The following is a 25,912-nucleotide window of genomic DNA, read 5'->3' as shown; positions in this document are numbered from 1 at the left end:
AGTTTTTTTTTAAATTCTTTTCTGCTTTTCATCCTTGTAACTTGGATTTTGGTGGTAACATTTGTTTTTAGCAAATATTCATAGCTCTAAGAGGAAGGTGGGTGTTTATCTGAAGCTGGAGGCTTTTGGACCTGGGATCTGCATTTTTGGGGGAAGATCAGGGTGGTTTTTAGGCTGAGGCTTTTTCTGAAGTCACAATAAATGTTTGCAAGTAAAATCACAGAATTGTTTGGGTGGGAAGTGACCTTTAAAGGTCATCTAGTCCAACACCCCTGCAGTAAGCAGGAATGTTTTCCACTACACCAGTTTGCTCCAAACCCCATCCAACCTGGCCTTGAACACTTCCAGGGATCCAGGGGCAGATCTCTGGGCAATTGGGCCTCACCACCCTCATTGTAAAATAATTTATTTTTCAAGTCTAATCTAAATGTCCTCTCTGTCAGTGGGAAACATTTCCTCATTGTCCTGGCACTCCAGGCTTTTGTCCAGGAAAGCTTTATCTGCAGCACACCTGGAATTAAATACAAGCAAATAAATACAGCAGTTTGGTTTAGGCTGGGCCTTAAATTTAATGGACAGGTCATGCAAGTGAGTCTTGGGAATATGTGGGGGCACATCCTTGCCATCAGTCACAGTGTTCTTATCTCCTTGGCAGCTCCCTTAAATCAGCCAGGCATGTATTTTCATCATTTGAATCTTGAGTTTTTCTTTCAGTTTCAGGTTTTAAAACAATCATTTGAATCTTGTTCTTGTACTTTGGGCTTTTAAAACAGTTCTTTGGATGCTGTTTTTGTAGTTTGAGGCTCTGAAACAATTCAACCTCTCCTTACCCACATTGCAGGAGGTTTTGCACAATATTTCCTCCACAATTTCTCCAGGATTTGTGGAGCTGTAGCTGCCTTACTTATCCCACTTGCAGCTGATGCTCAGACTGGAGATTTTAGAGAGTTTTGGGGAGCACAAGCCAAACTCCTGCCGGCAGTGAGAAGCCAATTGGAAAGCAGGATGTGGCTCTGCCAGGGTGTGGGGGCGAAGCAGCAGAACACCAATTACGCTTCAGGAGAAATTAAAGGCTGTTCCACCCTGCTCAGACTGATCATTCCTAGATGATGTTTTTCAGTTTTGAGTTTTGTTCAGTTTTAGGTTTTAAAACAATCATTTGGCTCTTGTTCTTGCACTTTGGGCTTTTAAAACTGTTCTTTGGGTGTTGTTTTTGTAGTTTGAGGCTCTGAAACTCAGCCTCTCCTTACCCACATTGCAGGAGGTTTTGCACAGTATATCCTTAAATTTAGGCACAATTTCTCCAGGATTTGTGGAGCTGTAGCTGCCTTACTTATCCCACTTGCAGCTGATGCTCAGACTGGAGATTTTAGAGAGTTTTGGGGAGCACAAGCCAAACTCCTGCCGGCAGTGAGAAGCCAATTGGAAAGCAGGATGTGGCTCTGCCAGGGTGTGGGGGGGAAGCAGCGGAACACCAATTACGCTTCAGGAGAAATTAAAGGCTGTTCCACCCTGCTCAGACTGATCATTCCTAGATACAGAGAATCAACAGTTTCCTGTGCTCCTGAGGCACACACGTGCACGCCCGCCGCCACAAAACACAGCATCCAAATCCTGGCCCAGCCCCTGCCCCGATGACTTTTTTTTCCTTCAAGGGGACGAGGAGAAAAGCTGGATGCTGGCGCCAAGGATATTCCAGGGAGAGTAAGGTCCAGAGACAAGTGGTCTGGGCTTGAATGGGTATCACTCTGCACACAATAGTCACATTTCCTCACATTAATACCAAGGTCCTTTTTATGTCTCGAGGCACAATGCTGACCCACGCGTTCCATCTGATAACTCCTGTTTTAGTAGTTTGATGTCAGAGTGGGATGTTGGGCTCCTGAGGCTTCCTACCCTCTAATGGAAAGTGGATATAGCGATTGTGTGCCGGGGAGGGGACGGCCTCCCTCCGAATTTCCTGGCCAGGGTGTTTTCAAAGCGCTGCTTAGGAAGCTGAGGGAGGTGTGGGGGGAGCACGGGTGCTTCTGCACGGAGGCAGCACCCTCCCTTCTCCGTGCTTCACCTTGGTGCTTTGGAGCAGCTAAATCCCCCCTGTGGGATTTAGAGTGCATGGAAAAAAATGCACATTTTCCCCCTGCTCCAAACTGATTGATAGAATCTACCACAGGTGGGTTTTTTCATGAAATATTCGGCTTTTATTGCACATGGGTGTCACAAGTGACACCTTGCCCCTAATCAATCTTTGTGATGTCCCCTCTCTTCCCAGTTCCCCACCCAGGAGTGTAAGGGATGGTTCTTCACCTGCCCTGCTGTTTTTGCTGCTCCAGAATCCTTATTCCCACCTGCCTTTGGCCTGGGGGTTTGTGGGATGAACTGAGCAGACTTCAGGCCCTTTTCCTCATCACTTCTTGTGGGAATGTGGGAATATGGAATAATGAAGGCACAGTTATTTATCTAACAATATTTAACCAAAATTACTCAAATCTAATGGTGATTAGTCCAAGCTCAGTACAACAAAGCAAAGAATCCTGCTGTCCTGCTGTTTTTGCTGCTCCAGATTACTTATTCCCACCTGCCTTTGGCCTGGGGATTTGTGGGATGAACCCAGCAGACTTCAGGCTCTTTTTCTCATCACCTGTTGTGGGAATGTGGGATAATGAAGGCATAGTTATTTATCTAACAATATTTAACCAAAATTACTCAAATCTGGGGGTGATTAGTCCAGGTTCAGGACAGCAAAGCAAAGAATCCCTCTGAGATCCTGTTAGTGCAATCCTTCACTGCTAGCGGTGTGTAAGAGGTGTCACCAGTGCTCCTGACAAACTCCTGTCATTCCATGTGGTGATGGGGTTTTATTTAAATATCTTTAAGGCAGATTTGAAAAGCAGAACAGTTTTTTTCTACTCGCAGTGTGGTTCGACACAAGTGGCTGAGTCTCAGATTTGGGCAGACCCTTGATAAAAAGCAAAGATGAAATAGATTTTTTTAGTTTTTTTAAGTAATAAGCCCTCAAAATCTTAAATGCTTCCAGTCACACCAGGTCTTTGCTATTTTTCAGGGAAAACCATGGAAGTGCTAATACAGTATTCTGCTCTGATTTATTTTACTGTGCTTATATATATTTACTGTGAAGATGCACTGGGGAGTGTTTGTAGATCTAAAGAAATGTGCCCAGCCAAAAAGCTCTTTTTCTCTAATTTCCACTCCTTTTATCCCAAAATAAAATACTGTCTTAAGATGCTGCAGGCATCCAGTGGTGGCTTTGCTCCAAGGGCTTTTGGATCTTCTCAGGTGTTAAGGGCAGCACTGGGGACCTGGATGAGGAAAAGGATGGAAAGGGATCCTGGGTGGAAGGAGATCTCTTAAGGCAAACGGTGAAAAACCTTAAACTTTGGTGTTTGACTTTCAGGGGTTTGTTTTCAGGCTTGCATGGCAGATGTTGTTACCTAAGCAGGGGGTGGAGGGGAAGCAAGGAGGGGATTTTGTTTCTCAGGGTTGCTCTCAGGGATATTATCAGGGCAGCTGGGATGAAACCAAACAAATAAAGCATTAAATCTCATTCGTGTTGAAGTTGGACAGGGCCTGTTTGGAGAATAAAAGGACAGACAGAGTGTGCCACAAGGTCTGATGGTGACAATTCCTCAGAGTTGTCACAGCTGAGCTCCCTGGGACTCGCTCGTGGGGTTCCCAGTAACGCTCCGTGCCTGTGTGCACGCATCCCAGAACGTCGGGATGCGCGTGGCGCCTTGATCTGCCTGCCAGGGGATGCGTTGCTGACTTTTTGGCTTTTCCCCTGGGCAGGACCTGGAGCAGAGCCCAACAGATAAGCTCAGCCACCCCTGGCAGCTCTCCCTCACACACACAATAATGCCCCTTGCTCGCTCGCTTGCCTAAAATAGGCTTTTGCTGCCTGCTCTGTCCGGCGAGGAGCGCCACAAAAATAGACGTGAAAATTTCACGTGGTCCTGACCTCCCCGTAGAGTTTCATTGTGACATTCAGGTGTGAAATCTCAAATTACTGAGATTTTCAAGTTACTGCTCTTGGCTGAGGAGATTGATGGGGAGTTTCTTGTAGGGTGAATCCAGGGTTTTCTGTATCCATGTTATCCCCATGAAGGACTCCTTTGTGGAGGTGCAAGGGCCAGTGGTGTTGACTCTTTTTACCCCTCCTTGGCTGGAGGGAGGCAGGGGTGGTGCTGTGGAGGAGGAGAAAATGAGTGGCAGGCTGGTGGTGGTTGGACTTGAGCTTTGGATGTGTCATGGGCAATCTCCTGCAGGGTTTGATCCCACTATGCCCAGCAGGAAATAAATGGATATTTATTGTGAACAAGGCAGAAGAACACTTGAGAAAACTCTGTGTATTTTTCCCTTCCCTTTGTCATGTTCCAGTGGATTTGCTGCTATCCCTGAGTGATTTTGTAGCACTCCAGTGAGCATTTAAGATACCAGCCCAGAACTTGCCTGGATTAAATCTGAGCTGTGTGTTGTTGGGATGAATGATGAATGAAGCTCTGGGCTTTCCAAAATTTCCTCCATACCCAGAACAGCTTTTTTGAGAAGTTTGAAAGATCCTGCTCCAACAGATGTAATGAGATGTTTTTGCTTGTGTTGATAAAGCAGCACTTGGTGCTCCTCCAGCTGGGTACGTGAGAGAGCTGTCAGCAAAGATTGATACACCTCGAAAATGATAAGAGGAACCAAGAGCTGCTGCCTGATAAAAGCACAACAAGAATTTCTGTTCCATTTCCATGTATCCATGAGGACAGGCTGCAGCTCTCTCTTCAGCATGTGCCTGCTATTGTTCAGGATTGTGGGTATTTTTTTGTCTCTCCAGAACTATTTCTTGCAAAAGCAGATAAACCAAAACATGTTTTCTCCTCAATGAATATTTATGGGCTTCCAAATCTCCCCGCATACTTCTGCATGTGTAATTAGGCTGGAAGTTGGGTAAGTGAGCATTGGAGAACTACAGATGTGAGAGCCTGGGGAAAATGCTTGATGTTTCTGGTTTATTTGGGTGCTTGCTTTTTAATAATAAATTGCACTTTTTAGATGAAACAGCTTGTGTTTTCCAAAAGGCGCAGCAAAAGCAGGAATAATTGGGGCTGTTGCAGCAGCAGACTTGTCTGGTTAAGTGATGCTTTTAATCACATGTGCAGCATCCAAGTGAAATTTGGAGAAGTTGGGTGATGTAACTGAAGCCTCTGAACCACCTCATTGTGTTTAGGGGGAGATGAAGTCAATCCTTTCCCTCTTTTACAGCTCTGCTCCCACTTTGAGTTGGAGCCTTTGAATCCCATTGAGGGCAAAACTCAAATTTCTGTTTGATCAGCAATGATTTTGTTTAAAGCAGCTTTCTGCATGCAAAAGATAATAGTTTTTTTGGGGTTTTTTTTGGAGTTCTGGAGTTTTAACATAAGTTGCGCCCTCAGCTTATTTTTGAAGAGTAGCAGGGCTTGGCTTGAAGGTGAGTGGCCAAGTCATGGGATTGCAGCAGCTCTTACAGGTTAGGATTTGGAGGCAGAGCTCTGGAAAGGAAGCAAAACCCTCATCTGAATAACTTAACTCCGTGTTACATCTCTGTAGTTTTCCACAGCTTGGCCTCTGGAAAAGTTTTGGTCTTCAGTGGGTTTTTCCATGCTGCTGCTGCTGCTGTGCTCATTCAAATTAAAGCTGTTCATGTGCTTCATTTTGGTAGCAGCTCAGGCTTTAGGGGGTTTTTTTTGGAGAACTTAAGGAGAAGGATGCCAGGCTGGAAGTGTTTAAGTCCATGTTGGATGGGGCTCGGAGCAGCCTGGTCAAGTGGAAAGTGACCTCAATGGTCTTTAAGATCCCTTCCATCCCAAACTGTTCCATGATTCTCTGCACAAAAAGTACCTGAGGGACAAATAATGCCACAGAGAAGCTGCCTTGGCTGCAGGGACTGGGCTTTTGGCAAATACAGCTTGATTTTGTTTTGTTTTGTAGCTGATACCCAAAAATTGCTTTGTAGTTACTCTAAGAAAATGTTATTGTTGGCTTGTGGAAGTTTGAAGTGGGAATTTCCCGGGTTCCCCCATCCTGTGTATTCAATGACATTTACTAGTCCCTAAACAGCAGTTTGCTTTCCCAAGAGCTGTGTTGCTTTCTGCTCAGATTTATGGAGGCAGCGTGGTGAGTTGACAGGACATTAATGTGCTCATCTTGGAGTCACTGCCTGCAATCCCTTGGAAGTGCCTGGCTGTTATTGTTGACTCCTTAACGAGGACAAGGAGGGTTTCCAAACGAGGGTGACTCATGAAATCGTAGCCTCAATCTATCAAAAAACGATGCATTGGATTAAATGATTACTTCAAGGATTAGGAGTTGGATTTTTGGGGAGGTGGAGAGGGAGGGGAGAGAAGGGAAGAGTAAAAATACATCAGAGTTACAAAAACCCAGCCAAAAAAAGCTGCAAGACACAATCCCCTAGTGAACAGATAATGCCAATCCAAGCGTGCTTGGTTCACGCTTCCAAAATGGGAGATGTTGTAAAAACTGAATCTCTGCTTTTCTCTAGAGATCATCCCCTGCCAAGAGAGTGATGCTTCACCTCCTCCTGAGCCTCCTGCTCGGCTCCTGCTGCCTGTCAGGTACCTCTGATAGTAACACTCTTCTGATGTGGGTTTTTTTCTCCTTCTTTCCAGCTGAAAGTGAAGGTGCTGGCTGCGTGTTACTGCACACATCAAGGAAGGTAAGTAGAGGTGCTGTGTGACCAATTTGGTTTTTTCATCATCCAGAAGTACAGAAAAGGATCATGAAACACACTTGAGAGGCTGCTTGTCGATGGCCTAAACAAAAGGCATTTAAATGCTTCTTCTCTTCAATTCCTCTCCCTTTCTTTAAAGCTAAAATGCCCGTGCTGCTCATTCTCAGAAAAATTTCTCTGTAATTCTGATTGTTCCACTGCTTTTTGTCACAGACAATTCCTTGACATGTTAATTCATCACTTTCTCTTCTGCAGCTGCCTCCACAGGGATCCAAATGTGTCCTGGCTGCTGAGCTCCTCTGGAGCTGGAAACAGAGACACCCAGCAGACATGGCTGGGGTTTGGTTCCCTCTTTATTCCAGCTATTCAGTCATCCTTCAGGAGGTTCAGCAGGAGTGAAATCCCTGGAAACAAGGCTAGGAGGGAGATTGGGAGCCCACACTTAGTTTACACTTGCTCCTGAGACTGCAACTCGCTAATGATAAGGTGAAAGTGCAAAAAAACCCTCTCTAGGTTTTGTTATTCAAACCTTCAGCTATGGAAGGGCACAGAAAGTACTCAGGGAGGAATTGGGTTGGTTTTTAATAACTTCTCTGTGAGGGTGGGGAGGCCCTGGCACAGGGTGCCCAGAGCAGCTGTGGCTGCCCCTGGATCCCTGGCAGTGTCCAAGGCCAGGTTGGACAGGGCTTGGAGCACCCTGGGGTAGTGAAGGTGTCCCTGCCCATGGCAGGGGTGGCACTGGGTGATCTTTGAGGTCCCTTCCAACCCAAGCCATTCTTTAATTCTCTGATTTTGCATTTAGTACTGTGTGAAGTTTTGCCTTTAGAGTTGGGAGGCTCTTGGTGCATTAAGTTGTCTTGACTTTGTGCCTGAAGGAGTGGCTGTTGTCATGGGAACTTGTGGCATCAGTGATCCTGGTAAATCACAGAATCATTTAGGTTGGGAAAACCCTCTAAGGTCACAAATCCAACCATTCCCCCAGCACCACTAAGGCCACCACTGACATGTCACCAAGTGCCACATCCACACAGCTTTTAAATCCCTCCAGGTGTGGGGACTCCACCACAGCCCTGGGCAGTTGTGCCAGTGCCTGAGATCTTGGATTTCAGGCTTTGCTGCAGGTTGTAATTTGAAGTTTTAGTTTGTCCAGCCTTGTAAGCTTTGGGGGCTTTTTAGGGAATCCCAGAGAGCTCTTTTAATTCTGCTTTGCTTTAGGACTCTGAGACAGCTCAAATCCTGAAAAGATATTTCAGAAGTGTGAATTAGTAGTGGGAGGAAATGTGTGATAGCTTTAGAAACCTTTTCCCCAAGTTAACAAAAAACCCCAAAGCAAATCAATACCAAAGAAAACACCACCCCAAACAAAGGCACCACCAAAAAAAATTAAGCATTGTTTAGTATAGAATCATGGAAAGTTAAAATAAGCAATTCTATGCTCAGGAATGAAAATGTCTTTATCCCTAATTTGTCTTGTCTAATCCCAGTGCCAAGGTTCTCAGTCATACACACTTGACTGAAAGTAACCTGAGAACTTAATCACTTAAAAGTGCAAATTCTAAGCCCAAACTCAGGATCTGCCTCTGATAAGAAATAGTTGGAAACTGCTAACTCATAAGTGTCTCTTCTATTTTGTTTTTCCTTTTCAGAGCTGTAGGATTCTTGCTTTTTCTGGCCTGTAGTTCATGCTTGAGCATTTTAGTGTGCTGTGGAGCCACAAATACCAGAGAGCTTTAGCAGGGCTTGAGAAAAAGACACTTTTGCCAGTTTTTCCCTCCAGGGAGGATGAGTGGAAATTTTGTGCTTCAAATGCAAAGGAAATTGAGACCTGACTCATGGAGGAGATGGCTCCAAGTGTCTGGGAAGGGGGAATCACCAGCAGAGAAGTGAGAAGCTTTGTTTGGAGAAGTTTCCCTGCAGGTTGTCCCTGTCTCTGGTGGAAGCCTGTGGTTCTGGAAGGGCAGTTTGTGTCTCAGGCAATTTGCTATCTAGCATTTGGTGGGCAGGAATAAAGGCTCTTCACACAGATTGAGCTATTTAATCACCATCACAGAGTGGTTCTGAGGGAACTGGCCCAAAGCACCATGGCAGCAGCCCAGGCAGAGCTCTGCTCAGCAGAATGGGATTTTTTGGACACCAGAAAAATTGTGCTGGTGGCTCTAAGTGAAGGTGTCTCCCTCCTGAGCAGCCAGCCAAGAGAGAGCTTGCATTTTGAGCCTTGTTGATAAGTTAGAATGTGTGATTTTGCCTGCCTGAAGTCAGGGCAGGCTTTTTCAGCGTTTTCCCCCTTTTTTGGCACAACAGCCTCTGTTCTGTCACGGTGCAAGTGGAGCTTTGCAATCAAGGATGCCCAGACCTGTTCAAATGGCTCTTGGGTAGCTGACTTGGGTTTCTTCCTAAGCAGTTTCCAGCATCGAATTTCCAGCATCAAGTTTCCTGGTGTGACTTGACTATCCAGCTAAAAATATTAGAGAGGGAGCCTTCATTAATCTGCCCTGAACCCAGTGGGGGTCCTGGCTGGAACAGTTGTGCCTGAGCTGTCTCTGAGGCTTTGCTGTGCCAGTGCTTCCAGTAATTTGATTTTGGTGTGTCTCAGGGAGTGATGGATTTCTCTCCTTTCATGGTGGCTGCTTGCCTTGTGATGTTTAATGTGCATAAAGCCTCTTTAAGCTCAGAGAGTAGATTTAGATTGGGTGTTAGAGATGCTCCCATTTGAAGGTGGTGAGCCCTGGCACAGGGTGCCCAGAGAAGCTGTGACTGCCCCTGGATCCCTGGAAGTGCCCAAGACCAGGTTGGACAGGGCTTTGGAGCACCCTGGGCTAGTGAAGGTGTCCCTGCCCATGGCAGGGCTTGGAACTGGATGAGTTTAGAGTTCCCTTCCAGCCCAAACCATTCCATGACTCTATAATGCCTTCCCTAATCTCAGGGAGTGATGATAATGCTAAATGGATGATAAATATGAGTCTTCCCCCTATTTCCTATAAAGGACCAACAGCAGGGAAATGAAACAGCTCTGGGGCATGGAAAGTTATTTTTCCAAGGCATTGCTTGAAGCCTGTGGCTCAGCTGGAGCTGAATCCTCCTGATTTGCAATGAGCTGCTGCTGGTGCTGTCAGGCACAGCTCAGTGCAGGATCAGGGTCGATTGAGATGAGCTAGGGCCTTCCAGTGCCTGAAGGGAGCTACAAGAAAGGGAAGAGATCATTTAAAATAGTCTGGAGTGACAGGACAAGGGGACATGCCTCCAGACTGAAAGAGAGTAGGTTTAGACTGGATATTAGGAAAAAATTCTTTATCATGAAGATGGTGAGGCCCTGGCACAGGGTGCCCAGAGAAGCTGTGTCTGCCCCACCCTGGAAGTGTCCAAGGCCAGGTTGGATAGTGCTCTGAGCAACCTTGGCTAGTGGAAGGTGTCCCTGCCCATGGCAGGGGATGGAGCTGGATCGTCTTTAAGGTCCCTTCAACCCAAACCATTCTGTGATTCTGTGATCTGGGCAGATAACCCACATGAATGCCTTTGATTAATTTTTTGCTGTCCCTCACCTTTCTCCTTCTGCTATTCTCCTTCTGGCTGCTTCTCTGCAGAAGCTGGTGACACAAAGCCACCTTTGCTATTTTGAAAACTCATTATTACAGGTGTATGTTAATCTGCTCTCACTTTTGAGACAGACTCAGTGCTTGCACTTCTGAGGTGGAGTTGTAGCTGTGTCACCGTCTCCTCTCCTACGAGCAGATGGCTCCAAAGCCTTGGGGGTGGGAGCTGCAACGCTTCAGAGAATCCTCCCTCTCAAGGATGCTGTGGAAAGAGTGATTGATGCAAAGTAAAACAGTGCTAATTGCAATGGATGTGTACTGACAACTTGATAGTTGCTGTGATAATTACAGTAATTAGGGAGATGTTAGCATTTTTTTGCCTGTGTCTATAAATGGAAAAGGTAAGAGAGAGTGTGCATGGAAGGAGAGGACCCATGAGGGATGGCCCTGCACCCTGGGGGAAATCTGGCATGGTCCTGGCTGTGGAGGCAGCTGGGGATCAGATTTGTAAAAGCAATTCAGAGCTTGGTTCTTCCTGAGCTTGAGGGGAACTGAGGGTTTCAATGTCTCTTGACAATCTGGTCTCAGCATCACGAATTGAGCTTGGCAGCTTTCCCATGGGAAGGAAGATCCACAGAACAGCTCAGTTCCCATTTCCTCACTCAGGCTGTTGAAGGAGAGGGCCAGCACTGCCAGCCCTCCTTGTCCAATGCTTGTGTGTGGATTTCCGAGGACTCTGCAATGGGAATTTGTAGTTTGATCACTCAGTTAATCACCTTCCCACTGACAGGTGCAGGAAGGAGTTGAGGTCTACATATCTCAGACAGGTAGAAAAATTGTAAAAGAAAAGCCTCATAAAATCAGGCCTGCTCTGCTACATTAATAGCTGGCCTGTCACTTCTAAGTGCAGCTGAGTACTTTGCAAGTTCTCATGCAAAAACATCTTGAAAATGAGAGTTTGTTAACACAACAGTCTATTTCTAGGGTAGAAAACAAGTGCACCTATATAAACAATAAGCTCAGTCCCATAAGAAGATAGATAAACAATAAGCTCAGTCCCATCAGTGAAGGTAATATGTAAACAATTCAAGAATAGAGAGATTTGATAGACAAGTAAAATACCTTTTACTAACCAATAGAGTAATTAGCAAGAAAGCTATTAACCAGTTAAAGTTGCCCAGGAGGGCTGTAAAAACTGTATTAAATGAGTTGTGTGAATAAAGAATTAACTTTTCCTGCATGAAGAGACTGAGTTCTGACATACTGGGACTGTCTCTTCCATCTCAAAGCCAGTGAGTCTGGGACAGCAGAAAGAACCAGCAGAGAGCTGGGATAGTTTCAGCCTCTGCTGTCTTTTATTCATTATTGCTTTAAAGCTAAGTCTACAAAGGAAGAAAACTTCCATGGAAGTGGAAAGAACAGAAATTTAGCAAATGTCAGAAAAGTTGGTGGGCTGGATGAGATTCCCCGCCTGCCACTTCAGGCTCCCTAACTGGGAGCCCTGGGGACAGATGGTTCCCAGTTTGAGGACAACTGAGTTGACTTAGCACTGAGATTCATACTGGTGATTTTTCATGCTGCTGAGCTCAGTGTCCATTTCTCCCAAATAACTTTCCCTTGTTTTTTCAAACTTCCTGAATTACTTGAATCTAAAAAAGATTTAAAATGCTACGTTAAATATTTTGACTTTTCGACCAACTTATTCTAGTCTTAAAAAACAACCAACCACAAAAAAGCTTTTTTTAAAAAAATTCTGGTTTCTGTGTCAGTATATATATGGGTATAAATGGTACCTGGGCATTCACCTGTGGGCACACTGTTAGGATAAGCCTTGAAAATGCAAACCTTCCATGCATTAATGCATAAAATGCTTTTTCTCCTGTGATCTCCATGGGCAATAGAATCTTTGGTTCGGTGCTAACCTCAGCAAAACTGCTTGTGAAGGACCCAGATTCTGCTTTGCTGGTTTTGTGTACAGCTGTCTCATGCTCTTTTCTCAACACAGTACCTGAAATTAAAGAATTTTGAGGAGGAGGTGAGAGCCCAGAGAGACCTGGATGGTTTCTTGGCCAGAGCGAGCATCATCCTGGATGAAACAGCCACGTCCTTGGACGATGTTCTCCGGGAGATGCTGAGACATTTCGCCGAGGATCCTGAGAACATGGAGCCCAGCTGCAACTTCGAAAAAATCATGAACACTTTATTCACAGATTCAGGGACCCCACGGGAAGGGAACGGTAATCAGCTCTTTGCTTTGCCTGCTGGGCTGCTCTTCATTTGCCATCCTTGCCATGGTGGGGTGTGCTGGACAATCACTGTGTGGTCCCCAGGCTTGCACGTTGCATGTGATCCCATGGGCTGATTTTTTTTTTTTTTCCATGTCATTTAGACTGAAGGGCCTCATTTCTCCTGGGTTTTTGTGGTTTGGTGGAGTCTTGCCCCTGTTTCATTAAGATCATCCATTGTGGTGCTCTCTGGGGTGTCTTGTCTGTGTGGACCCTTTTGGTTTGCTTGTCGTCATCAGCAATGGCTCCTTTGCCTTGTGATTCTCCACCTGAATTCACACAGGCTGAGGAATTTTGCCTGCTTTGGATGAGTAACTGGGGAGGGTTGATCCTTTGTGTCACTCCCAGCCCATTGGAGGAAATTGGAGACACTTGATTTTCCTCCAGAAGCTCAACTGGGGCAGCCCTAGCCAAGGTTGTTGGCTTGGTATCACCTTAAGCTATCAACAGCTGGTATCACCTTAAGCTATCAAAAAATGTTGTAGTGTAGTCTAAAAAAATACTGCCTTGTAGCCCAAGATGTGAAGAAGCTTAACTGAGCATTGTTTCTCTGTAGGCATCCTTGATGGTTCAGAGCCACCAGGAACGATTGCACTATCATATCCAGCGCACCTCAAATGTAACTGTCACAGCCTGAGTGAATTTGTTTAACAGATATGTCAAGTCCTGAGCATGTAGTAAGCATGTTCATGCTTTGGTTACTTCTTGCTACCTGTCTGTAGAGCTTCGCATTTGTAATCCTTTTAATTTAGGCTTTCTGCCAATAAAGAACAAAAAGTAAGTAGTGCTGTAAAATAGTGTGAGAGCAGTAGCTGGGAAGAGGGGGAGAGAGGGCAGGGGTTTGGGAAGGTGACATCCCTCCCAGTCCTGTCTGTGTGTGTGTGGTGGATAATGCTAATCTAATAACCCAGTACTGCAGTAGGATGATGTTGGGAGGAGAAAGCAGCTGCTTTTCTAAGCTGTGAATAGTTTAAGGACACAGTTCAAAAGCAGCAGGGCAAATGTTTCCATCTCTCTCTGTCAGCCCCCACCCCTGCATTAGTCCACTGGGCAGATAGGAATGCTTGGGATTAGTAGTCAGCTTCCATTTAGACAGAAATGTTATTTACAGCTGCAGAATAAATGAGGACAGCCTGTGATGTTTCCCTCTCTTCTCTTCCCAGTTCACCTCTTATCAGACACAATTCAAGGGGTCACAGCCACAGTCACTGGGGTGCAGTATCAGCAGTCCTGGCTCTGTATCATGTAAGTACCTGGCTTAGATGAGCAAAATCACTGACATCCAAACCTTTTCCTGCTGCTGGGAGGAGCAGAGGTTCAGAATGTGCCCTTTTGGGTTAAGATGGTGGTGCTTGTTCCATCCATCCTGTGGGATCTGTCTCTCTCTGGGCTGCTTCTCTTGGCAAACACATGCAGTAGGTGACCACAGCCCCTCCAGGGCATTCAGCTCTTGGATGTTATAGAAATCTGCTGTTAACAAGCTAAGAATGCTGAAAAAATGAGCCAGAAAATGCTAATTACTGAGAAATGCTAATAAGGGGACAAGCAAACTGGTTCATGGACTGCTTTGCCTGCCAAAGTCTGGGAGCCTGGACCAAAAGATTTCTTAGGTCCTTTGATGGAACCATCCAAACTTTGTAGCTGAAAATTGAAGTCAGACATTCCACACTATTTATACACTGATTACTTTGTCTGACAATTAATTTGGACGCTGATTAATTGTCAACACTGTTAAACATTGGAGGAGCAGGCCCTTAAGAACTCTGTCACCTGGGATTTATGAGATGTGGTGGCTTCACCCCAGCTTGCACTTGACCAGAACTGGGGTTTGAAGTCATTGTCTCCAAGTCAGGCCTGTGGGGTGAGCCAGGCTGTCCCTTCACAGGGGAAAAGCCAGAACCTGAGTCCCTGAGCCAGCCAAAGCTGTGCCTTTTTGACTCTTGCTTTATTCCTGTGCATTCCTAAAGTCAGAGTTGTCAAGAAATATGTTAATTCCCAGAGAAATGGCTGGGATATGTGGGATAGGTGCCTAAAGGCATGCACATATTTTAGCCTTCCCAGCCAGTTTGCTGGGACAACTGTCACAATAGTTTTCCTTCTGCTTGCTCTTCTTCTCCTGCCCTCTGCTTATGGCTGGGGAAAATGGAGAGAAATAGAGGATTAAAAAAAATCAAAAAGTAGACAACACAATCAACAAACAAGGAGAAATCTTCCCCTTGTTTTGAATCTCTTATGAAAGAGAAGGATGTGATCTCCATGTGAAAAAGAAGTGATGGCATATCAGGGCATCAGAGAGCTGGATGATATTTTGTGCTTTTTGTGCAACTTTTTTATACCTGGCACTTACAGAGCAGGACCACAATGAACAAAACTAATCTATAAAGTAAAATAGTGTCAACCAAGAGGACTTTCGGGCAGTTTTCTCCTCTTTGGACGCCATAGGAAGGGTAACAGCAGTAAGGATAAGGTGCTGCTGATGCAGAGGATGGAAGTTGCTCCTGTGGGGTGAGGAGGGTTTTGGGGAGTGTTGCCTTAACAGCAAAGGATTTTAAAGGTCAGGATACAAATGCTGTGATTACATACATGAGACTGAAAAGGGTGGGTTCGGCCGGTTAGGAAAGTGAGCCAGAGCTTTAAATGCATCCATGTGAGTAATCCTGGCTTCCATGACAAGAGATGATTTAAAAAATAAGCTCACAGCCTGAAGGTGTCTTGTGCAAAACTTTCCTTGTTTCTGCCTTTTGTTGCTCTGAAGAGGGAGAAGAAAGTGGTGGGAAAGCAGTGATGAGTTATTAACCATAATTATCTAATTATTGCACTGTATTTCTGCTGGAGTTATTGTGCAACAGATTGTGAACCATATTTTTAGATCTTACATTTTTCTTGAAGTCAGATTGCAAAACAGCTTCCAAACCTCTGAAGTAAAAGGAATTTGTTGATGAAAAATTTTTCCATAGGAGTGGGAAGAACCTTTAAGATATCTGCTATTCTTTATCCTTGCATTTGGTCTATACCCTTTGCTAAATTTTAAATTAGCACTGCTGGGTTGGTGTACCTTAACCAACTTTTAATTCCTGGTGGATGAGATAAAATTGATATAATAAGATTATATTAATGAGGAGGAACAGCTCAGAGGTAAGGTTTTGGTGGTGTTGCTTATGTATAGATAATGAGGGGAAATATTAACAGCTGAAATTAGTTAAGGGTGAGAAAAGAAGGAATTGTGTAGGATATTCACCGAGTTGTGCAGAGCCTGCCTGCAGAAGAACATTCCTAATGAAGACAAAAATGTGTTTCCCTCTCCTTTGTGCTGGAAAGAAGGCTCTTATTTCTTATCTGATTTATCCTCTGTGAAAAGAGCAGTGGGGAAAACCTGGGGTTGAGATAATTGTTCTGCTTATGTTGGATTTGGTGCTTTCCTGATGGTTTCAGGTCTAGGGAAGCTCCAGCAAGGTCAGACATTCCATATGGAGCTGGGCTTCAGCCACAGGGCAGAACAAACCCTTGAGGAACTGAAGATCTCAAGGTTTCAATGTTACTGTGAAGTCCAGAAAAACAACTGAATTTTGATTCACTGCAGGCTTTAGGGGTGGTTTTGTCAGGAATGACCAGAACCTGATTTTGCTGAGGAGGCAAGAGGAGGAGGCTGACCAGGCTACATCAGCTTATGGAAAACTTGGGATTCTTCTGTTAAAATGAGTATCAAAGCCTTTCATGCCCCAGTGGCCACCAGGGTCCAGCTCTGGAAGAATGAAGTTTTCTATTTGTGTACATGGTCATTTCCTGAGTAGAAAGCAAACCTTGTTATAGATGAGTTCCATCAGCCCAGGACAAGGTCTCTCACCTTTGAAACCATGGACACAACTCTTTTTTACTCCTATTCCAGCATTTGCCAGAACAGGAAGACCCAAACTGGCCCAGAGATCTCCTCTGCTTCCCTGGGAAGCTGCTGCTTGTTGTTTCCTTGGAGAACCTGGGATGAGGGACTTCTGTCCCAGACTGGGGAGTGTTTACCTCAGTTATATAAGTGAGGAAGCTCAGCTGCTGGCAGGACCTGCAGCACGGAATGATTAAAGCTCCCCTGAAGCACCCAGACCTGCCATGATCCCAGCACAGAGGGGTAAACTGGATGTTTTCCATGGGATAAATGGGGAAGAAGCTCTAGATGGAGCTGCTGGTTTTGGTGTTGCAGTTTTATACCTCAAAAAGGCCAAGAAACTCCTCCTTATCCCATGAAGACGTGACTCTATCACAACCCAAGTCCTGTCAGACCCCACTCCTTCTTTAACTGCCTGACAAATGAAGATGAAAATGCCTGATTTTTAATTTTTTCCCCTTGGAGTGAAGGATAGATGATTTTAAAATGGCTTAACTGGGTGCTGGTGGATTTTTCTCCCTCATGTCCTGCTAGGAAAAGTATCAGCTCAGTGGGTTATGGAATAAATATCCCTGAGCTGATGGAACTCCCCAGGCATCCCAGCTTCCAGGCTGTGTTCTCCCTGCCAGCAGATTGATATAACTGCTGATTTCCAGAGCTGAATCCTTAGAAGAATGTGAAATCAAGCTGCTCCATGGTCAGGATGGAGTAGTTGTAGAGGCATTTCTGGCTGGATTGCTAAAGCACATGGACTGGGCATTAAAGTGATTTCCTAAAGCTCTTTTAACAGGCAGAGCAGAGGGGAAAAAAACTTCTCAGCAAGCAAAGAGTGGTTCAGTGCTTTGTGTCCTCTGTGTTGCTATAGAATTTCTGCCTTTGATGCAGCCTGTCATGGCAGTGACTCCTGTGGAGGAGTTTAACACAGAAAAACCCAGGTAGCCTCTCAAAAATAGGTATTGTGAGATGATATTGGATAACCAGCAAGGCTGCTGTTGAGATAATCAAAATTTGAGGAGTTAGATCCCAAATTTAATCTATTACTGTGAAAGATGTGACTCTCAACAGAACTAATGCCAGTCCATTTCATGTGTTTAAGAATTTTTCCAGATCCAGAGGTCTGTGGGTTTCTAGAAGAGTCACACTGTCTCTGATTTAGCTGTTGAATAGATTGCAAATAGAGATGCTTCACTTGCTTCCTCAGATTGTTCTTTTAAAGGGCAAAAAGGGAAATTAAAACAGTTGGACTGCTTAAAACAAATATTTTCATTTAGAGGGATGATTACAAGATCTGGAGCCTTGAAAGCAAGAGCCTCTTCTCCAGAATTTACAACCATCATCTCTCAAGTGTTCTTTGGGCTCAGAGAACCATATAATCTTTTTAAGGGCCTCTCCACCCTTTTTGGTTTTTCCCGGATTATGCTGGAGAGCTGAAGCTTTTGCAGGTGCTGTTTTATGTCAAGAAAACCTCAAATTCAACTTCTGCATTAGGAATTTGGGCCCTGAAGAAGAAAGATGGCTTGTTTTGATTCCTGCAGGGTCTGAACAGGGGTGAGAATTCTCCTTATAGAATCAGGAAGGTTGGAAAAGTTCAACCCTTAGTGCAGCACCACCGTGTTCACCTCCAAACCATGGCCCCAGTTTGTGAGGTCCCCAGGACAAAGGAGGAATTGAGAATCTGACTCCATGTTCTTAGAAGGCTACTTTATTATTATATTATATTATATTATATTATATTATATTATATTATATTATATTATATTATATTATATTATATTATATTATATTATATTATATTATATTATATTATATTATATTATATTATATTATATTATATTATATTATATACTAAAGCTATACTAAAGAAAGAGAAAGGATACAGACAGAAGTCTTAGCAAGAATGATAATGAAAAACTCATGACTGACTCCTCAGAGTCTGACAGAGCTGATGGTGATTGGTCATTAATTAAAAGCAAATCACATGAAACTAATCAAACATGCACCTGTTGGTAAACAATCTCCTGCCACATTCCAAAGCAGCAAAACAGGGAGAAGCAAATGAGATAATATTTTTTTTTTTTTTTTCCTGAGTATTCTCATCTTCCCAGGAGAAGAAATGCTGGCAAAGGGATTTTTCAGGAAATATCACAGTGACAGCCCCAGTGCCACAGCCAACATCTGGCAAGGGTTCTTTGAATTCAGAGAACCAATTAATTCTCTTTTAAGGGCCTCTCCCTCCATACTGGGCCATCCCAGGTGGTGCTGGAGAGCTCCTGCAGGTGCTGTGTGATGAAGCAGAATTCTCAATACTCACTGAGCTGGAGGAGATCCTTCCCCCTGGAGAGGATGAGTCTCCTGGAGCCCAGCAAGGTGCATTTCCCAGGCCAGAAGGACTCCCAGCCTGGAGTGGGGGTGTTGTGGCTGAGACCAGCCTGTGCCAAGCTCTGGGTGAGCTGCCTGGCCTGGCCACAGCTTCATTCCTCACTTGCAGATCCTGCTTTCTCCACGCTGGTGCCTGGAGCTGCTCAGCAAAGGAAGATTTATTGGCAGTGGTTGAGAACAAGAAGTGTCATTGTTGTTCTGTGTGGGGACAGGAAAAGGCTGGCTGGCTGATTACCTCTGCTGGGCACTTTTTCATACTGCAAGGGATAATTTGTTTCTGAATTAACTTCCTTTCTTGCCCTTTTAAAAGAGGGTTTCTGTTTCTCTTAGGTCTCCATAATTTGACCCTTTTTATGATTTGCTTGAGCAATGTGTTATTACTCTGATAACATCTTGGGTGTGGGGCAGACCTGGGGCACGTGGGACTCGGTGGATCTGGGATTTTGGTGGAGCTCTGCCAGTTCTCACCATCCCAGTGCCACCCTCAGCACCACCAGAGGCAGAGAGGAGCACAGGGAAGCAGAATTTGTGCTATCATTTAAATGCCCTTTTTTACAAGCTCAGTTATTGGGGGATCAAGATAAAACTGCTGAGAACAAAACTTGGCATCTCATTAAATCATAGTCCAGCATTTCCTGGGCTGACTAATACTGGGTGAAAATAGATTTTTTCAGCTTTCTGGCCAAACCAAGGGAGAATCAAATGTAGCTCAAGTCAAACCGAAAAGGAACTTGGAGGCTTTGACCAAACCAGACTTGATTTAGAGTCAGCTGAAAATGTCTTGCTAGTTCTCAGTTTTTTGGGGCTATTTACCCTCCAGCTTTTTTTTTTTTTTTTTTTTTTTTTTTTTAGTGGGAGTTTAGGTTCTACTTTTAAAAAAACTTGTTTCATTTTGAAAGTGACTTTCTTCTTGGCCTGAGTTGTGCTGACTTTTACCTGCAGTCTTGCTTGGCTTGGGATTTCTCCATGTAAACCAGAGAACTTTATTTTTTTGTGTGTCTTTTACAAATATTTGCACAATTCTAGTTGGGACTGCAGTTTTGGTTTGTATTGTATTTGTATCTGGGTTCTGGAATTAAAACAAAAGTGGGAGCTGTAAGTGCTACACCAGGGAATAGGATCTGAGTCAGCTAAATAATGGCTTAAATTTGAAGAAAAGCTTGAGCTGCTGAATGATGCATGGGCAGGAGAGACTTGGCCTTGCACTGGAAGTATTGAAACATCATTTTTTTCCCCAAATTAATGGATGTAACAGAGGGAGAGCAGACTGAGATGAGGCTGCATTCTGCACTGTTCCTCCCGTCCATGCAGCCAGGCTCAGGTACATCCCATCCTCTCTGTGGCACCTGCTTAAATCTGGTTTTAATCAGGTTTGTCCTCACTAAATTAACTCCAGCCTGATTTGTAAAGGTGTTATTGATCTAAATTATTTGTACATTGACCTAAGTGCTAGAAATTCTCAATTTTGCTGGTGTGATATTGGGATTTAGATCCCTGTGTCAGTGTCCATAGAGTTCTTTATAGAGGAGCTGGAGGGGACTCTCAGAAGTGTGAGAAACCTCAAACTCCAGCACTCTGAATAAAACTATTTGAGATGAAAAGTGTTGATAATGACAATTAATTTCGTGGTGTCTTGTCAATGTCAATTCCACTGTGTGAAATATTTCAGTACTGTGGGATCCTCTTTCCTCAGCTTAAGAAAACAGTGAACTCCTGACTTAGGGAAACACAAATTTTTGGTGGCTGCCATGGAAATGATCTTATATGTGAGAGAGACCCAATAGCAAAGCTCAGTTTTTTGCAGTCCAGTTTTCCCTCTGTACCTACCCAAGAAGCTCTTGAGCTGAAGTGGGATTTGGCACTGCTGGCAGGACTCTTGTCTCTGGAAAACACAGCTCTGGACACAGTTCATGGAGCTGAAATATAACCCTGTCACTCCAGGGAGAAAGAAAACTCCAGAACTTGTGGCTTGCTTGTTATTGCACTTTATAATAGGCTTTTCCAGATTGCTTTGTACTTGAGTGGTTTCTTGTTTGGTCAGGTCCTGCCTGGTGCACATGGTTGGAAGGAAAGGTGAATGAGAAGTGTTGGTACAACTCTGTGAGCCACAGGTGCTGATACCTGCTGCTGCTGGCCATGGCTGGGATAGAAAGGACGTCCAAAATGCCCAGCAAACCTTTCTTTCCAAAACAGGTTAATTGATGAGCTTGATGCCTCAGGTTTTGGCTTTTCTATTTTTCACATTCTGTGCTGCTTTAGTGTGTGGGTCTGGGTTTCATATGAGGGGATGGTGAGCTCTCTTCAGAGCAGGGAGACAAAACAATTCCTTCTCCAGCTGGGGAACAAGGACAAATGATCCAAATCTCAGGCCCAAGACCACAAACACCGTGGGCTGGAGAGAGAAAAACAAGAAGGATGGGACTGCATGGGCTAAAGCTGGAATGGGATAATGAACTCCAATATGCAAATGGGGCAGAACTTATAAAAGTGAGAGACCCCATGACCAGTTATCCATTTTGTGACCATTTTGGTTCATCTTGGGTGCAGCCCTGGCTGGGCTCTTGTGCTGCCTAAGGTGCATCCATTGAGGCCTCCTAATAAATCTCTGCTTTATTCTTTAGCTCTAACCTCTGTTCTGGGTCAGCCTTCACAAGGCATCAAGCTCAGCAGCTGAGGTGTGCAAATGCTGAGAGCTGAGCTCAGAATTAATGTTAATGCTTTCAGTAATCATTCACTGCTGGTGACCAGGTGGGTGAAGGTGGCAGAACTGAAGGTGTTGGGCCACTTGAAGGTTCTCCAGTTGGTCCAAAGCCCAGAGTTCAGGTCCCCTCTGGCTTGTTGAGCTGTAACACAAGGAGACTTGTCTGCTGTCCAGCCACAGCTGGATTGCAACCAGGGGCTTGGCTTTGGTTGTGAAAACAAGTGTTGCTTGCACTCTATTTTCAATTACTTCAAAAGATATTTATTCCTCACCTTAGGACCTGCCTTGATCTTTCTCTCTTGCAAAGCTGATTCAAGTACAAAAAGAACAAGAGGCTGTGGTGAAGGGAAGTTAGGAAATAAATGAACCAGTGTCATCTTTCTCATGCCCTGTATTGTTCTAATTAAGCTGTTTGCTTGCTCTCAGACAAGTGTCTGTATGAGATTAATTTGTAGAATCAGGCTGCTTCCAGTTTGAGATCAGGAAGTCAAACTCAGTAAGAAAATACTTGATGGTATGATTTTTAATTTTTTTAAATGCAAATATTGAAGATATTAAAATCTGATTTTCTATCTTCAATCTATTGAAGATAGAAAATCTGACGTAGTCCAGACCAGGACATCTCCAGCCAAAGATCTTGTTAATTGAACAGCCCTCAGGGTGCATGGGGGTGAGAATGCATCTCAAAAACAAAGAAACAAGATGGATTATGGAAGAGAAATTAGAGAAATAAATCCTCTGTTGGAGGACTGTGATAGGTGCTTGTTAGACGAACAAAAGAGAGGAGGCAGCTGAAATAACTTTGAACCAGGTAAAAGGAGGGGAATATATAATAATGACTCTGAGGTAGTAAAACACTTCCATACCTCTTCCAGGTGTCTGTAGGCAAACCCTGTGTGCATTTTCCACCAGTGGTTTACAGAAGGGTTGGGAAGTGGTTGGTGGCTTTAAAGGGAACAGGAGAGCTGCATGCCAGGCTGGCATTACTCACTTGCTACCCCTGGAGCAAACCCCAAAATTTTCCAGCAGGCAAAGTGGCAGCTAAACAGGTCCCAGCTCTGGTTAAATATCCTGGGGTGGAGACAAACCTGATCTTTCACAGCCTCTGGAGATGATCCCTGTGCTTATTCCACACGACTTTCTTTGTTAGTCTTGGTTCTGGGAGTCAAACATCCATCCCAGCCCCTGGATCACAGCCAAGGATTTCCCTCCAAGCACTAATCCCATCTCTGTGGTTCTTGAGCAGGGAGGTCAGCCTGGTTTCTTTAACACTTGGGAGCCAGAAAGTGGAAAACAACAGCTGGGAGCAAATGGGGAAAACCATTACAACAGAGAGATCTGCCTGAGGCAGAAGTGGGAGTACATTGGCTTGGCATTTTGCCTTAGTGTTTCCAGAAGCACCTTGGGAGATCAGGTGAAATGAAATGTAATCTGCTTTCCAATGATGCAGGTGGTTTTTAATAAGAGGCTTTTTTTTGCGTGTGTGTAGAAGCTTCTGTAGCTCTGCAGGTACTCAGCGTGTTGTGCTCTCTGTCATTTGTTTTCTTGGCTGTTAAAAAGCAGCTGGAGGAAAAGGCAGAATACACCTTGAAATCTTGAAAGGTATTTCCCATCAAAACATAGATGTCAAATTGTACAAAAGGGAGCAGAATTGGGCTGATAGTAACGAAGTTTAAGACTTCAGATGTCTTCAACCAACATCATAATGTGTTTCTCAAAGGTGAAATGTGTTTTTATACCATGTGCACCAGGGGAGATCATGCCTGGAGTTGTGGGGCCCAGTCTGACAATCCCCTTTTCCCCACAGTTGCACTATAAAGTCCCTTCAGCGACGTCACGTGTGCATCAGCCGCCTGGAGAGGCCTCAGAACTGGGGGGAGAACTCCTGTGAAGTCAGATTTGTCATACTGGTCCTGGCTCCTCCCAAAATGGTGAGTTTTGTTCTTCTTGCTCCATAATTTCAGCAGTTTCTCCTGAGTTTGCTGTTCCTTGGGCTCCTCCAAGGGTTAATAAATGTTTTTAAACATTTATTGGTTTGTTTTTAAAACACAAGGGGATGTGAAAAGGCCTGAGGTCTTCTCAGCATCTGTCAAGATGATTTATGCTGCTGGTGAGGGGTGGATTGGCGGGCTGTGTCCTTGTCTCATGGCCTGTATCCTCATGGGGAGGAGAACACTCTCTGATCCCCATAAACACCTGGGATGCCCTTAACACTCCATGGATTCCCCTCTCCAGCTGGAGCTGCTATTTTTAGAAGTAAGAAATGCTGTTCCTTGCTAAAGCCAAGCTTTTGAAAGGCCCTTGTGAGCCTACAGCTGGTGCCCCAGGGCAAAGGTCTGGGTTGCTTCCCAGCAAACTTCCCTGATGGGGCTGACATTTACCCTGCATGTGTGGCTGCAGCAGCTGGAGGTGATGTAGCCAAGAGGAAGATTATTCTTTTTTGAGCTCTGTTGCAGTGAGGGTGAGACTTTCTGGGAGCTGTGGTGCTTTTAAGGTCAGCCTGTCCCTGAGGCTCTTTGGGTTCAGAGCTTTTAGCACCTGAAACAGCAAGGTTAAAGCTTGCTCAAGTTCTGGTTCTTTGGTGTTGACAAGAATGGCACAGTAGAACACTTTTACTGCAATCAGAATATCCTGAGTTGGAAGGGACCCACAAGGATCATCCAAGTCTGACTCTGATATCATGGGGTGCATCAAGGTTAATTGGGGATCACCATCCTGTCTTCCTAGAAAGCCCTGGCCTGACCAAGGTGGTTCTTGCAGCTGATGGCTGAGTGGTTCAAAGCTCAAGACCTTTTCACACTTCAGCTGGCTGTTTACACCTTGGGGCTGCTGGGTCTGTGCTCCTGGGAGGTGCTGGAGAGGTTGAGGACCTTTCCTGGGACAGGATATGTCCTGATTCAATTTCCTGCTCTTCAATGCTATCTGTGTGACCTTGGCACCTGCTGCTCTGGTCTGTCTCCTCCTCCCTTCACCACCACCCGCATTTTAATGGGAATCCTGGTGTTTCCTTCTTTCCCAGGATTTCTGGCAGGTCTTTCCCAACTTGCTTTTGGCATGGACCTTGAAGCCAACAGGCTGAAAACATATTGATGTTCCTTGTGCAAAGCAGGAGGGAGAACACCTGGAGCTGTGTGCAGCTCCATGGATCTGTCCCTCATTGTTATCTGGAGCCAGCTACGTGCAAAGCCCACGCCAGCGGCTCCGCATCCGCTGGGATCCCCAGAGTTTGCAATTCCAATGGTCAGCATCAAATTAAGGGAAGGGAGTGGAGGCCAACAGAGCTTGCACTTGCCAATGTGCTTTTTTATTTTAAATGGGTTGGTGGAGCCAGCCCCAAGTGCGCATTTCTGGTGCAGCAGTTAAAATAATTAACCTGCTGACAGCATCACGTTCAGTGGAAGGGGGGAAAGTCCACAAAATGGGCATTTGTTATGCTGGGATTCCAGATTCTTGGCCTTGCTAATATGGAGGAAGGTAAAAAAAAAAGAGCTTTCCTGCAAATATCTGTCCTCTCTAAACTGTTCATCTCCTTAGTGAAGGAAAAATGGGAAGAGCATTGGGAATATTGAAGCAATCCTTGCAGCATCCAGCCCAAGGATTGTTGCTGCTTAGAGCTGAAAGGTGGAGCCTTCTCTGTGATGGCAAATCCAGGCTGGTTCACTGACTCTAAAAGCAAGTCCCAGGGAAAATCCTTCACTTGAATCCAAACCTCTCCCTGGAAACTTAAATTGAATGTGCCCTAGTGAGTGTTTGAAGGGACATTCCTGGTGATGGAATCCCAGAATAGTTTGGGTTGGGAGGGACATTTAAAACAATCTCATTCCAACCTCTGCCATGTTCAGGGACACCTTCCACTGTCCCAGGTTGCAGCAAGCTCCATCCAGCCTGGCACTGAACACTTCAGGGATGGGGCAGCCACAATTTTTTGGAGCAAATGGAAGATGGGGCAGTTACAATTTTCCTGAGCAAATGGCAGACAGGAGGATGATGTGAGCGATGGAGGAAGGACAGCATTAGCAATGACTCTGGGACCAGCTCAGTGCCACCCACGCCTGAGCTTCTGCGTCACCCACACTGAATTATTTGGTTGTGTCCATGGAGAAATTGTTCATCTGTTTGGTTGTGAATCATGAGAAGCAATTGGGATCAATCACAGATGCTCACTCTTCTTTTCACAGCAGAGTGAGGAGCCTGGAGGTGCTCCAGGGCTGGGGGAATGTTTGGGTGTCTCTGGTAGCTGCTGCCTGATAAGTGTAGAGTGTAGAAGAGGTGGGTGGCTTAAAACTTGGCATCAGAAGGAGCTTTTAATGAGCTGTGGTTCTGTGTAATTTAGTCTTGGCAAGTATTTTACCTGTCCTGCCACAGTAGGAGCAGGTCAGGGCCTGGAGAGCTTGGATTTGGTGAGTTTGT

The 25,912-nt window shown here is 44.9% G+C and overlaps 1 protein-coding gene across 3 annotated transcripts in view; it reads left to right on the top strand.

The window, feature by feature from the left end:
* SLC4A11 (solute carrier family 4 member 11) overlaps positions 1-25,912 on the top strand; it is a 98,194-nt gene that overhangs the window by 31,826 nt on the left and 40,456 nt on the right. For 2 of the 3 annotated variants that reach the window (XM_059470677.1, XM_059470675.1), the window contains exons 4-8: positions 6,669-6,715; positions 12,266-12,497; positions 13,102-13,164; positions 13,709-13,790; positions 23,310-23,433. In XM_059470677.1, the coding sequence (XP_059326660.1) occupies positions 6,669-6,715; positions 12,266-12,497; positions 13,102-13,164; positions 13,709-13,790; positions 23,310-23,433 (548 nt within the window). The remainder of the gene's footprint in view (positions 1-6,668; positions 6,716-12,265; positions 12,498-13,101; positions 13,165-13,708; positions 13,791-23,309; positions 23,434-25,912) is intronic. The other variant, XM_059470676.1, reaches the window with a different exon arrangement.

Source organism: Ammospiza nelsoni, chromosome 4, assembly GCF_027579445.1.
Source record: "Ammospiza nelsoni isolate bAmmNel1 chromosome 4, bAmmNel1.pri, whole genome shotgun sequence".
Lineage (NCBI taxonomy): Eukaryota > Metazoa > Chordata > Aves > Passeriformes > Passerellidae > Ammospiza > Ammospiza nelsoni.
Note: the sequence above shows the minus strand (reverse complement) of the source record. Positions and strands in the feature narration are given on the sequence as shown.